At 36.7% G+C, this 15525-nt stretch overlaps 1 protein-coding gene across 1 annotated transcript in view; it reads right to left on the reverse strand.

Moving 5' to 3' along the window:
- LOC109829174 (probable phosphoinositide phosphatase SAC9) overlaps nucleotides 1-13182 on the reverse strand; it is a 28492-nt gene extending 15310 nt beyond the window's left edge. Inside the window, 10 exon segments of the mRNA XM_020396316.1 lie at nucleotides 151-393; nucleotides 1404-1574; nucleotides 1706-1813; nucleotides 4400-4798; nucleotides 4800-4823; nucleotides 4825-5423; nucleotides 5494-5706; nucleotides 7032-7161; nucleotides 12021-12619; nucleotides 12849-13182. Coding sequence (XP_020251905.1) covers nucleotides 151-393; nucleotides 1404-1574; nucleotides 1706-1813; nucleotides 4400-4798; nucleotides 4800-4823; nucleotides 4825-5423; nucleotides 5494-5706; nucleotides 7032-7161; nucleotides 12021-12619; nucleotides 12849-12861 — 2499 coding nt within the window. The 5' untranslated portion in view covers nucleotides 12862-13182.

Here is a 15525-nt window from a genome sequence, read left to right on the forward strand (position 1 = left end):
AACCTTTACAAGTCGATATAGCCAACTTAGTTGTTAAGTTATCTACATTTGGGTGTTAAAACCTAAAAACAAGGAGAAAGTTTTAGGAACATTGATATAGAAGAACACACACACACACAAACTATATAAAGATCAATGTTAGATGTGTACCTCACCAAGCGTTAAAGGAGTTCTTCCAGGAACAGAAGGATAAAACGTAAGTGCCACAACACGAGTAAGAAAGTTCAACTCTCCCTCCAACTCCTCAAAGTTGTATAGCAAAGGGAGATAAGAGCTTTCTTGAGTGTGTAAGCGTGCACTGTTACCCGTGACAGCTATATCTTCTGGATCAATTCTACCTGTCAAAGGAATCATGAGGTTTGTTCCACTTGCACACTGAGGTATACAAGCACCCTGCACCAGCAAGACAATTAGTACAGCATATCGTATAATGCAACATGAGATAATAGTAACTCAAAAGAAGGGAAAAACTTCAGGTAAGAGATTCTTGAGCATGATAAAGATAATATTAATCGTAGACAGCTCATTTGGTGGCCAAAAGAACAGTAGATGAGCAGAACAATTGCATGTTGAATTTAACATCAGCTACGCACCATTTGACATAAGAAACTATATTATACCAAGTCTATTTTGCAGTACTGGAAAAGGAAACAAGGAAAATGTGGGAGATAGAAAAAGGAAGCAGTAAGCTGCACTGCATTCCTTATGAAGTAAATTAGTTAATGGGTACAATAAGAATAAATAGCTGTATCCAATTGGAACTAGTAACTATAACTCAGCCGAATCATATCTACTCCTCTATACTTATAGGAGGATCCAAAGATTCACTATTCATGCGACAGCAAATGCTACTGTAGTATTATTACTGTAGCAATATCGCTGTAGCAATATCAGAACACTATAGAATTTTAACTATTACTGTAGCATTTGAAAAAAACTGCAGCGCTTAAAAAGGATTACTGTAGCGGAAATAAAAAAGGGCCGTGCTTTGCACGGGGTGCACACTAGTTCAGATTTCTAAACAAAAATTTAGAACCTTGGTAGATCACACCATAATAGAAATATCAGAAGCATGCTTCAGACTGTCAAAGATAATCAAGTCTCCAAGGATGGAAATCTAGCAAATTATTGCACTTTCTAAGCAGATACAAGGGAAGCACAGAGATATCAGCAGCCTACAGATATCATAAGCATGCTTCAGACTGTCAAAGATAGTCATCTCCAAGGATGGAAATGTAGCAAATTATGCACCTTATGCTAAGCAGATATGGGGGAAACATTTTGAAAAGAATCAAATCTAATTCATTAAGTGAATTATGGTAGAAAAATGCATAGTAATACAGAAATAATCATTAGCATCACATAGTTAAAAAGAATAATCATTAGTAACAGTAAATACAAACCTCAAGAACAAGCTTGAGTGCATCTAAATTGCATCCAGTTCTGACATCCACAGTTGCCGGATATGATGAATCTTCAACACCATGTGACACTGTGAAAAGAAGCCCGGAAACATGGCAAGGTTCTCCGAGATAGATAAAGAGTTCAACAACATCTGCAGCTGGTGGGCATACCTGTTAAAAGAATATATGTGTCATTCACAACTAGACTTGCACAGGGAGCAAATGACAAATAACACCGAAAACTTAGCTAACTCTCAGGAAGATCTCTAAGTATCCATTCCTAAGGATGAAGTTTTGCATACCCAGACTAGTTCCTTTTTCTTGAAACTGAGCAGGCTAGAACCATCATCTGCAACAGATACCATACTCGGGATAGGTTTCAGGAAGCACCCTGATGGTCGTGATAACACCTGCAAAGATCAAAGTTGAGAAGATAGACAATTAATGCTAAGGAGGCCAGCAATATTATAACTCACGAAAATTTTGCATCATAAACCAGCAGCGACAATGAAAAGGAAAACTGCATTGATTTTAAGAAATCATCTATAACAACAAGACACGCTGTAATACTGTATAACTAACATTGTTTCATATAACAACATAATGACTGGGCATTTGGCACCATGCTTAAAACACTTTTCGGAACAAATTCTATCCAGGGTGCAACTATCTGAATCCTATTAAAATTATTCCCAATGCGTTCCGGCACCAGAAGTGGGAACCACTTTCTAGAAATTGTTTAAGACCACACCAGTACAGAGGAGCCACAAGAGGAATCTCATTAAAAAACATTGGCTTACATGCAATATGATTTCTGCCATACTTTCACAAACAACATAAGCAGGAAAGAAGCTGAAACTCTGAGTTGACTTTCCTCTTATTCTATTCTCTTCCAAATTTCCTGTTGATATATTTTCTTGTTTTCTGATGTAAAAAATCTGCAATTAAAGAACTGAACTCCAAAAAATAAGTATTACTTAAATTGCAACTGTTAATTAGTATTTACTATTAGAATTTGTTCTCACCAACTAAACTAGCCTGCGACCTCTATCACTTGCATATATGCATCTTTGAAATGAAATGGATTGGGGTAACCTATTATTGGTCTTTTGTCTTTCCTGACCTGATGATGAGGACAAGATATGACAATTTTCATATTTGATTAGTTGACTTTTATCTTAATTTTGAAATTTGAAATTTGAAATTTGAATTGTAATTTAATTTTAGTTTAGATTTGAATTTTGAATTAGGTTTAAATTTAGTAGTTATCAGTTTTGGCAATTGAATGATTTGAGGGATTTTCCCAGATCTGTATTTTTTGCTTTTCTATTTAAACACTATTGTAATTCTTGGGGAATGGATTTGAACAAAGAAAATTGTGGCTAATTGAATTAATGAGTGTGTGAAACCTCATGGGTGTGAAACCCTAGCTACAATTCTCCCGTTTCTTCTCTCCTTCCAGCCGCCAAACCCAATCTTATTCCGTCCCTCTCTAGCCCTCCAGTCATCGACTCCCTCCTCCTCTTCTTCACCCACCAAGCCCTAGCCCTTCTCCCCTAACAACACATAGCCAGCGAACTCATTCCCCTGCACTCCAGCGAAACCACGTCTCCTCCATCTCCCCTCCCACAAACACTGACAAAAAAACCTCACCCCCAACAAAAGCCGAACACCCCTCTCATCTCTTCTCCTTCACTCTGAGACACCTCACCGCCCCACAACTCCCGTTCTTTCCTCTGCCAAAAGCCCCCTCCTCCTACTCCCGTCGATTCCCCTGCTCTCCTCCTCGCCGATCAGCCCTGCCAGCAACCAAACCCCTGCCCTTTCCCCCCAACACAGGACACTGCCTCCTACACTAGTCCTCGCCGAAACCCCCAACTCTTCACCTCCCCTCCAGCCGCCTACCCACGAGTTATCACATCACCTCGTCCCGTCGTTACGTCGTCATCCAGTTCGACGCCGTCGCACACGTCGTCATCACTCAGTTCACCGCAATCGTCGTCACTCAAATTCGCCGCCGTCGTCGTCAGCCAGTTCAACGTCGTCGCACCATTTCCAGAGTCTCTCACGTTGAGTTTGTTCATACCAACGAAGGTTTTGTATCCTCTTTATTTTTCTGTTAATCTTATTTTATTAGTTAATTGCATAAGTATTCCACCTCTTAACTATTATCATATATTCACTGCTTAGATTATATTTGTGAGTTGAGAGTAACTGAGCATGTGACTGTTAAAACTTGATATTGATTGTTGAACTTGTGCAATGATAATAAATGTTGCAATTAAATTGATCGAGATTGGAATTATTCATAATTATTGATGCAAATCTTGTTAAACTCATCTGTCACATTAGTTGTTTGAATTTAATTTCCAGCCAAAAATCATGAAATTTGGTGAAACGGTGCATTATTTGATTTAGATCGCTGATTCTGATAGACCCCCTATCCCGTTTCGCATCACCTGACCTCTAAATGAAAATAATTTTCATAGAATATTAGTTACACGTTCTTTCCTTGACCCAGCAAATTTTCTGGCACAACACACTGTAATTTACATCCAATTCAATAAAAATACATGCAAATCTTCTCCATTCTCTTAGCAACACAATAAAAAACAATCCTCTATTAGCTGGAATCCTTTCAACAAAGCACTATGTTTCATGAATTTGTGTGTTTGGTGGCTACCAAAAATATAACATTCTAAAAACGAATTGAGCCCTCGAGAAGCTGTGAGAAAACCAGTCCCAAGAAGACAAAAATTCTCCACATAAATACCTAATGCAACATCTGATAGATATTCCTTTGTTAAGTAGGTACCACAAGACATGAAAATACTAATCTGGATGTCAAAATTTGTATTGTCTGCAGTAGATGCAATCATGCAACAATGCTATATAGTAGCAATACCAAAAATTAACAGAAGAAAGCATTTAAAAACAATCATATTAAATGAATCTAATATCATAAATTGACAAAAGTACCAGTTATTTGTACCTACTTTTAAGGGTTGAACTGGCACGGAAGGAAGATGCTTGAAGAGCCTTATTCCAAGAAACATTTCCAACTGCTTTTGACGAGAACTATCAACAAGAACATTCTGATATCTCCTCTGCAGAGTGATTTTAACATTTTGAGCCGCAGAGAATTTGCTGAACTTCCCACCACCATCGTCACTAAATATATTGAGGATTTGACTGTGCATGGCTTTTGAACCAGTATAAAGGGTTGCATGGATATCACCTGCTAAAAGAAAAAGATCAGCCAGTTGATTTATCGGACCTAACATTGTTGAGCTCTTGAATTGATCAAATGACATATCAAATCTCTTCCAAGGCTTGTCCTGGCATGGATGCTCCCAAGTGGTTTTTCGTGTGTTATGATCAATATAGAAAGGCTTCGCCTGTTACAGCATCAGAACGCTCCTTCCCATCCTGGATGGCAGTGACCAGTTTTTCCTCCATAATTCCCTAATCCTGTGTATTTATTTACTGATGAAAAGCCAAAATTTGAATCTCTATCAAGAGATATGCCTAACCTACTACACTGTTCTACAAAAACTTGGAGAGCACCAAAATAACTAGCTGCATTTGTTCTATCCAAGGAATCTGCACAGTTGAAACGTATTATTCCATTTTGAAGAGATCTGAGGCAGAAACCGCCATCAAAATCCCTGCTACAAACCACTGATCCTTTGCATTCCTTGAGGCGCAGTGGTGAAGGAAAATAATCTCCTTCACAGAAGCCAATGGCTATTGTGGGTGGTTTTACAAGCTTCCATAGCCCCTCCACAGTCTGCTGCTCACCTCTTGACTTCACAGTAGCATGCCAGTCATAATTGATCAACTGAATCCATGTCTGAGGAAGTCTCCCAGTTGATCTGATATATTTTACAGATTCCCTAAAATGTTCAACCAAAATTGTTTCCGACTTTCCTTCTCCATTTCTAAGTAAGTTAACACAAATGATAGGTACCAAAGGAGTCTTCCTTTGTCCACCAGCACTTAAACGGGGATCCCGAGCACCATATCTACGACTTAATCTCTGATAATACTGCAAGCTTCCTTTGTAGGGATAAACGGGGATCCCGAGCACCATATCTACGACTTAATCTCTGATAATACTGCAAGCTTCCTTTGTAGGGGTCCTGAGCTGAAACATAAATTTCAGCTTCCACAGCAGAGAACTTCAACTCTGCCCCCCACCATATTGGTATGGTACCTCGTCGCCACACATATGAATTAAATGGGACACTTTGTCCATCTCTCCGAGGAACCCACACAAGTTGCTCGCACTCCACTTCATTTCCTGTTAAAAATGTGAAGTAAAAAATTAGGTCACGTATAGAAAGAATGTATGGACTGGTTCTGATAGAGAGACTGAACAACTATTATAGATAGCAAATAATTATACTAACGGACTGGTGCAACTAAATGAAATGAGTGAGAAAGTAAGCAGCACACTGAAACAAGGTACAAAGTGTTGAAGTGAAGAAATATGTGGTATTCAACTTACTGGGCGGGTGGAAATAAATAACATGAAGAGAGTGATTTACTAAAAATTGACACTGTTACATTAGTCCAGCTTTCAGCTCATAAAAAGGACGCTCTACCTGCGGCGGCATATGTTAGAATATTAAAATAGAACCCTCAATCCTCACCACAACTTTGGAGTTATGGCGTAATAGTTAGAGGGACTTTTAGAGGTAGGATGGAGAAACGAAGTACAGCTTGGAAAAATTAGTTAGCACCAACAATCAACTGAAGGAGGCAAAAAGATGGTTACCAAAGTAGACATATGTAGACATATGTTGCATGGATACTCATATCATGAAGTTGTATATAAAGCATGCATCTGACATGGTATTTCTATGATTTGCAGAATTTTTCTTTCTAAGTCCTATATTGATGATATGCATCAGACACATTTCCCTTTAGAATGGCTATGAGTTATCTCCGCACATGGGTTTGATGGGGTTTGATGGACATGAACTCGCGGCTCATGTTGTGCAATGAACTACCAAGAGATGAAGGGTGATTAGACATCCTATGTGACAAGCAAAGTACGTGTCACCACCCATCATATGTGATGAGCATGGCGGGCATCACCATATGATCGTCTCTTGATAGCTCATTTAGCAAAATGATCTGCCACCACTCGCAATACATGTATGTAAAGCATAAAAAGAACTACCCATTTTACACATTTATTCAAAGTTACTGAATTCAACGATACAAGTAAATCTTATTGGGATATTGAGAGTTATTGAATCAATTTTATGTAAACACCAGTACAAGATTCAACCCATAAATCTAAAAGAATAGACACAATAAACATTCAAAATATAGTTATTCCGCATCTTAAAGACTGATACTTAAACAATGGTGTTGGTAATCCTTTTATCACACAAATAACTATTGATGATCTTGTGAGTCATAAACAGATATCAGAAAAGATGTCAGAACATATGGACCGATGTTCACGACCAAAATATCCTTTAGGAGATCTTTAAGAAGTGGATATAATGCAGAGTGCTCACTTAAGTCCAGTTAGATTAACCTCCTCTAGTTAAATACTTGCAAACACATCAACCTTTACAAGGTATTCAGATCTCAGAGGAAATGCTGACTCACCTGTGCTAGAACATGCGTTCAGCCCTCTGGCTAAATAGCGAGTTCCCGGATGCAATCTACTACGGCGTGCTAGGAGAGCGACTCTTGCTCCTTGCATTGAGCCGCCAATATTTCTGGACTCAGCAAATCCCTAAAAATAGCATATCAACATGATGAACTATGGTACAAAGGCTACTAAAGAACTGGTCAAAGACATATTATCAACTAAGTTTCTCAAGCAATAGTTGAATAACAGATCTTTATATGCTATGAGTTGGATCATAAAACTTATGTAAATGAACAAATATAAGTTGTACATTAAGGCTACGCTGCACAGGTACATTGGCGAGAATCTGCATAAGTTAAATTTCCAATCATTAGATACTTTGCATCTGATGAATACATAATGGATATCACATTTCTACATATACTAAATATTGTAAAGGGTAACAGACATGTCAAAGACATTCAACGATGTGTACCCTGCTGAGAAGCTTAAAAAAAGAACGCGCAAATGATTGATTCACAATCTATTTAATTTGTGGATGCACCATGTTTAACTAATTTGTCCCGTTTCCTGATATGGAATTCTTGACAGAGAATATGATTGCACCTGAAACTATTGATTTATATAACTTGAAAATGTTACATCACATTCATAATGTGGTGATCTTTGAACCATTCAACAGAACATTAACATACACCAAGACCACAGCAACCCCCACAACAGGAAAGCTCTATTTAGTTGCAACTTATTTTCTCAAGAGAATTTATTGCTACAATTTTCTTACAAAATTTTCTAACACGATCATCCCTTTCTGTGCCGTGATATTAAACAACACAGAGTTAAATCATGATTACATACCAACCATAGCCAAACAAAATATATGAACCATACTTATACGACTTGAAGTCATGGTCGTGATCTTCGCACCTCCTCTAAATTGCATTGCAATAGATTTTTATCTAGTGATTCCTATCATCATTGCATTGCTTTAAATATTATATATCGGCCAACATATCCATTATAAGTCTTTCCGCAAAACAATATGATCTCAGTATCCTTTACTACCTTTGGCAGCGGGCAATTTATCATGATATTTCTGATATATCAAGTGAACTTTCGGCCTGACAAATCAGTTGAAATATCGCAATTTTGAGCTGACCCAAACAAAATAACTACTTATGTGAATAACAGGAAAGATGAATTACAGCTCAATTGAGATCAAATTCTTTTGCAAAAGTTTTAACAAAAATTTTGCAAAAGACACCACCTTCTCCACAACCCCATTCTTTGGTGCATCAAGTACGAACATTTATGATACACACGCACATTATCCAATATGCCATCCCCATATTTATTAAATATGGCAATGGAATATTTCCATATTTATAATATCAGCCATTCAATATGGAAATGGAATATTTCCATCAGACATATCCTTGATGCCCTCGACATCTGACACTTAGTACACTACATCATTGTGTTCTAGATATGTGATTTAGCCTCATGCACCGTGTACACAACACAAACAACAGCTAGACCACAACTACAAAGAATATGTATACGCTCCCTCACTTTTGCTTTGCTCTCTTCTCCTACATCCTATATTACCTTGGTACTTCTATCAGAAGCTGTGTCCAAATACAACATGTACCCATACTCACACCGAAACTTGTTTTGAACTTCTTGAATATATGCATACATTTATTGAGGCGTATATCCAATTATATAATACGATTTTTTATTTACAACACTCCTCATACACTTCTTGGACACATTTCTACACTTCACATCTATTTCTTATATATTGATCTTATGTAAATAAAAAAACAGTATTGATCTTATGTAAATTATAAATTTAATATATATAAATACACATAACATCCATATATACTTATTTCCTCATACCTTACCTTTCACAAATTTGCTAAGTCCCATACCCATATCCATACTAGTATGCATGCAAACTTATCCTACATCAATTTCCTTTTTCTACTTTTAAGAAACAAAAAGATGAAAAATGAAAAAAATTTATGACATTTCATTTAAATAGCTCCTACATGGATTCTTCATCGAATAATTTTGTATCAGCTTCCATTTTGTCTCCTACCTCCAATATTCCCCCATCTAAATTTCATGAGAACAATTTGGCAATCTGGAGAAGTGGATAATGTCATAATGCCAACTTGATTATGTGAGTCTTTACTTATACCTTAAGGAAAATATCCCTAAAATCTTTCTTCTTCATTGCACATCAATTTTTATAGAATATTAGCTGAAGCATTTGGCTTCAAAATCCACTCCACAAAAGATAAAGCCGCCATATCACCTTTTCCACCCTCAGAAAGTCAAACTCTTCTTATCTGTGATACAAAGTCCTAAAATTCCTACCATTTCTTTTGATACTAACCTTTGACCCTCCTCCCTAGTCTTTGCAACCTCAACTAGCTTAGCGTCAACCATTGTAACCTCAACTAATAGCAACCACTAGTTCAGAATAACCAGTTAACACACCACCTAAGCCATGCATATATCCCTCATCATTTTATCCTTCATTCTGACATATTCCACTCACTACTCTTAGCTCCAAATCAAAGCTTCTAATTCTGAACTTTTCTCACATACAACTTATAATGACCTTAAGGAAAATATGTGCATATGTAGTATAAGCATTTAACAGTGCTCTGTTTGGTGTTAAAAACCCAAAGTTCCTTTACTACAAATGACAAACCCCAATTGTTACTCTAATAATCCTATACTATTATAAAAATTGTAGGATGTTAAATTATTTTCTTCCAAAAATGCCTCCAAAACACATACATGCATCCATATAACACATACATGCGTACATAAACTATACCCCTTCAAATCAGACACATGCATACATGCACTATTTATACTATACTGAACTTTATTATCTACACTATATTAAACATAAAACAAGCATATAGACTAAAAATATGCTGTAATATATTATAACTAAAGTATAATATACTTCAAAACTACAGTATAACTTGCATAGTGCATTAGCCAGAAACTTTGGATATAAAGGTAGAACATTTAACAATTTCATAATTGTATAATTCCTCATTAATCTTATTATTCCTTATAATTGCATAATTGTAATAGAAGATGGCCAATGAGGTAAACACCTCTTTGTCTTCCATGATATTTAATTATTAACGTATTCACACATAGTTTTTTCCTATTAATGAGCTATACAACCTTCAGTTATACACAAAGGCATCGGTTATACACAACATTTAATGAGGTCAATCGTTTGTCTTCCAGGGTATTGAATTGCTAAAGTATTCACTCATACTCTCTATATTAATAATGTATACAACCTTTGGTTACAATTTCTTTCTCTCTATTAAGTGCCTGCTAATTATTTCTCTCTTATTTCTATTGAAGAGGTATGTGTATAGCTTTTTTATTGGGTTACACTTTTCATCAAGGTTATATTATATTATTTTTATTGGGATTCGGTGCAGTTTTTAATATCTAGCATCTACACATAAATGTAAGTTCTTGCTTGTATAATTCATGTGTTGCTGCTTAAAAGTTCATTCTTTGGTCTACTTCTACAAGTTTTTTTTTCATTTCTGACAATAGTTTATAGTATTCTAATTAAAATATTGCTGATAAAATTGCTCCTTTTAGAAAAACTAAAGATGACAAATAACGACCGATTAAAAAAACCAATTTCACAAGAAGAGCGTAGCAAAAGGCGGTAATGATGCATCGTGCCATATCTCGCTCATAGATTGTCCTAAGTCCGGTGAGCATATCCGTTTCTTCCATTTAATTTTCTAATATTTTTGTTGGATGTGTAATTTTGTTTTTTATTTGGTAGATTGAATCAAATTTAGGATCATACATGCACTTGAGTGCTTTAAAAGTTTGAATTTTAAAGGGTTCATTAGGTCTGTTTTTAATGGGTAGTATTGAATTTTTTTTGGGGTGACGAGAAACCTTTTTAGGTCAATTAGGTATTAGGAACGAGGTCTAAGGTTTAGTACTGGATTTTTTTGTAGTGTTTGTTTGTTAACATTTGGTGATGGTTTGCTTTAATTTTGTATAATTGCTAATTGGCCAAAAAAATCATTTTTAAGGTAGTCCAACTTTAGCATACTAAAAGTTTTTTAAATAGAATTGTTATAGTTTTTTGCACATTGCTGTGAAATTTTTGTACTTGCTTTGGTCAAAATCCTGCTGCTTTTGCACCTTTTTTGGGGAACCTGATTACTTTAATAAATAGACATTTATTCTTAATTTTAAGTGGTTGTCCCTTTTGTAGATACCAACAGAGTGAATTCCAAACTAATATCCATGAACTATGAGGATGTGAGAAGAGGGTGTTTATTGCACATAGTTTTGTTTTTCTTTTTTTTTTTTTGGAGAAAAGTTTATTGCACATAGTTGCCAGGTCAAACTCTTTATTAGTCATGCTTGAATATACAAGACTTCGGTATTCAAGTATTCAGTATGTTCAAACTATAAGTCTATAACTAGGAGTAAAAAAGAGGATATGATTCTTTTACTTATAACTACCGACCTTAGGGGTGCAATTGACCAATTCATTCTCATATGCAAGTTACATAGAAGTTTTTAGGAGGATAAGCCAACATTTAACAATGATATTTCAGTATTTTACTAAAGAAGTTAGTAACGTGTTACTTTTAAAACCAATAAGGTACTTAAATGTCAAAAAAAATACTTAAGGTATAAGTGCAAAGTCATGTCAACTATAAAATATTAAGTGTTATTTTGTCTAAAAAATACATTCACGTGCAGCACTCATGCGCTATACCAGTTATATAAGCATACAACACTACTTACATGTAATGCTCATTCAATGTACCAATGACCCACCGAATTGCATTAAGGAAAATTTTGTTCACATAAAACCATGGTTTTTAGATCACTAAATAGATGATCATTGTGGCCAAAAAAATGACAAACAAAATGAGATTGAATCATATTTCAGTGGCAAAGATAAGCACCTGTAGAAGAATGACGCAATGTTTTGGAAGCCCGATATCTTTGAAAGGTTTTGAAAACCAACTATTCCAGACAAACTCGTCATCTGGGTTATCACAGGTCATACAGCTGGGAAAAGGACGTGTTATGTCTCTACTCTCACAAAAATAGTGCTTCCCATCAATATCAAGTTCCGCCAATTCCTGTATATTCTTCACTTCGCCTTTACCTTGAGGCTGGGGATATTGGAGCTGAATTTTGATCCACTGACTTTCTACGATTGTGTAAACACACCCACCACCTGGCAAATTTGTAATAGTAGGATTTAGCCTTGTCGCAACTAACAACAATCCGTAGCTTCCGAGGGCCGCGTAACCAAGTAAAGCCCTAGCATATGTAGTACCCTTACACAAAATCCTTGATCCATCAGTAATGTATCTCAAAGCTTCATCCTCGGATCTGAAAATATCGTAACCGAGCTTCCCTCGGTAACAAAGCGAACCCGTTGTTGGATCCACATAGATTACTTGTGTATCACTAGTTGTTGATAAGCTTGTTATGATGTACACTTCACTCGTTTCCAACACAACAACAACCACAGAAGTATCCCTCAACTTATCATCTGCAGCTCAAAAGAATTAAAAAAATTGCACGCATCAATAAAGAATCATAAATCAACTTTATCAATGCGAACAACTCCTCAAAGTTAAGACCTGCATCTGCGATTATAATGATTTTCTTCCAGCACCGCTCAAATTCATGTACAATGTAATTGCTCAAGAATGATCTAATAATCACTAAGCAAAGACACTCGAAAAGGAAAGGATTTTTATTTAATAAAAAAGGCTTACCAGCTGATTCCATGAGAAATACGAACAGGATCCGAGACCAAGAGAAAAATCCAGTGCAGATCGGATCGAAACTCTGAAGGCGATCGCCGCTAGATCTCTAGATTTTGTTCAGATCTCTGATTTTGCTAGGGTTTTCTTGGATATGGAAGATCGATGGTTGGGAGATTGCTAGGGTTTCCTTGAATTGAACTCGTTGAGGGGAACCACTCGGATTTGAGAATTGGGCGAACGAGAGAGAGAGAGAGAGAGAGAGAGAGAGGTATCGTGGTCAGATTGCTCGTTTTTCCACGGAGGAAGAGAGACCGTCCGAGGGAGAGAAAGAGAAGGAAATGGGGTTTATGATGCAAAAGGATCTAAAATGTAAGGGCTATTTACAAAGTTAATTGTAGAAAACCCCCTCCAGTTAACTTCAGCACAATAGATGTACAAAATTCAATAGAAAATTACGAAATTTACCTTTTGGTGCTACAAGTGTTCCTTCAATGAATTGGTAAGATGTTTAGGCTGATCTTGCTCTTAGGTTTACACATATAACGATTATTAAATGAAAAATGATGGTTCATTATGATTATACATGCAAAGGCTTAAAAACGCAGAGATTTTTTTACTAATTTATAAACATAATTTTTTATGATTATTCATATTTTGACTATAAAGATGCGTACTGGAGTCACAACTATGTCATACAATAATGTTGGTTTATCATATCAATTTCTTTTTGCAGATTAATATTTTACTAATGAGCATTTCTTTCTTGACTCAATATATTGCTTGTGGATTGATATATGACCATCATTTTCTTTTGAATTTTTGAGATCCTACACGAAATAAAGATCTAACGCATACAACACCTCATTTGTCCACTAATTGACCCCGTGAATTGAGTATTAACAATTTTCTCTTTACTCATTCTATTTCTTTAAAGTGCTAATTGTATGTATGTAGCTGTGTATGTGACCTATTCCTCATTATTATTGATTTATATATTAAATAATTATATACCTTGTTACATTAATGGAAAAGCTACAGCAAAGCTCGAGTACAAATACATCAACTACAATTGTTTTTAACATATTCTATAGTAGATGTTGCATAATGCATAGTCTAGCTTTAACCAACTACAGGACTTTATATCTAGTTATTAGAGTTGCCTCAGAAATTTTCTTTGCATGTGATGATACGAGTGTCATCCTTGAAATAATTTTTTTATATCTAATTATTATTTGAATAAATTATACTAATTTTGAACATTTTGATGTTGATAGACTTTAGAAGATTTAGTGATCATATTTACAACACCAATGACACACACATATATGTGTTGGCAAACACATAGAATTACATGCCCAAATATAGATTTTTGTAAACGTTATATTTCTTGAAAACTAACTATGATATTGATGAACTGAGTCAAATTTCTTTGGTTTCTTTCATCAAATAACCTGTCGAAAAAGTTTATAAATTATACACTTTAAATTGTTAGTCAAATAATATTACTGTGCATGCTCGGATTTAACAAATCCAAGAGAAGGATATTCGATTTCGGATTTAAAGATTTTAAACCAGTAAAAATAGGGTTAATCACTTATTTGCACTTAAATATCACAAACTTTACCTTATCTTTAACTTTGATCCTAAAAATTCTTTTGCCCCGAAAACACCTCAAAGTTCAACAAAATTTAATTTGATGCCCAAACTTAAAATTTATGGTAAAGTTTTGTTAAACTCTAGGGTATCAAATTAAAATTTATGGTAAAGTTTTGAAATTTGAGGCATTTTTTGGCATAAAAGAAAAGGCAATTATCAGAAAATCCCCTTCAACTTTCAAAACATCAGAAGAAAACGTACACCTTTAAGTGTAGGGATTATCAAAAGTCTCCGCTTTAACTTTCAAATTTTATCGGGAAACCCCTTTTAACTTTGAGATCTTACCAAAAAAAACTCCCCTAACTTACGGGGCTTCATGATAAATTTTCAAAGGGGTTTCCCGAAAACCCCCTGAACTTAATGAGGTTCCCTGATACTTCTAAAGTTAGGGCGGTTTTCTGGTGATCATCTAAAGTTTAGGGGGTTTTCTGATGTTTTAGCCTACGAGAGACTTCGACGTACCAGAGCTAAAACGAGCTCAAAAATAGAGTAAAGTTCGCGGGGGGGCACTTAACCGCAAGTAGCCCATTAAAACACGAGCGAAGCCGAGTATTGGATTCGGTAGGATTTGTTTCGGGAGTTGCCGCTTCCACGTTCAAAAGGCGCACGTGAGCGAGAAATAAGCCGCTCTCGTCTCGGCCTCTAGAAATCTTTCCAAGTCCGTCCTCCACTTCCGTCCTCCGACTCTGCCCAACCGGGGAAAACCGGCCGATGCAAAATCCAGCCTGTATCGAGTCACCATACCGCCACCCCGACATCGACCCGCGCGCCACCGCCACCGCACGCGGCTATGGATGGCCCCGGTCCCCTGCCCCCTCGCCGGCTCCGCCCTCCCCTCGGCCTGTCCCGTTGCGACAATGCGGGCGCCGCCAGCGCGCGGCGGTCGTCTACTGCGATCGGCCGACGCCGCCGCGGCTCTGCCTCCCCGCGACCCATCCAGCGTCCCACTCCTCCAAGCGCTCTCGTCCGCGCCACCTGCGGGCCTCCTCTGGCGACCGGCGGGCCCCGCCGCCGCGCCGCCGCGCGATTT

This window comes from Asparagus officinalis, chromosome 1 (genome assembly GCF_001876935.1).
Source record: "Asparagus officinalis chromosome 1, Aspof.V1, whole genome shotgun sequence".
In the NCBI taxonomy this organism is placed as follows: domain Eukaryota; kingdom Viridiplantae; phylum Streptophyta; class Magnoliopsida; order Asparagales; family Asparagaceae; genus Asparagus; species Asparagus officinalis.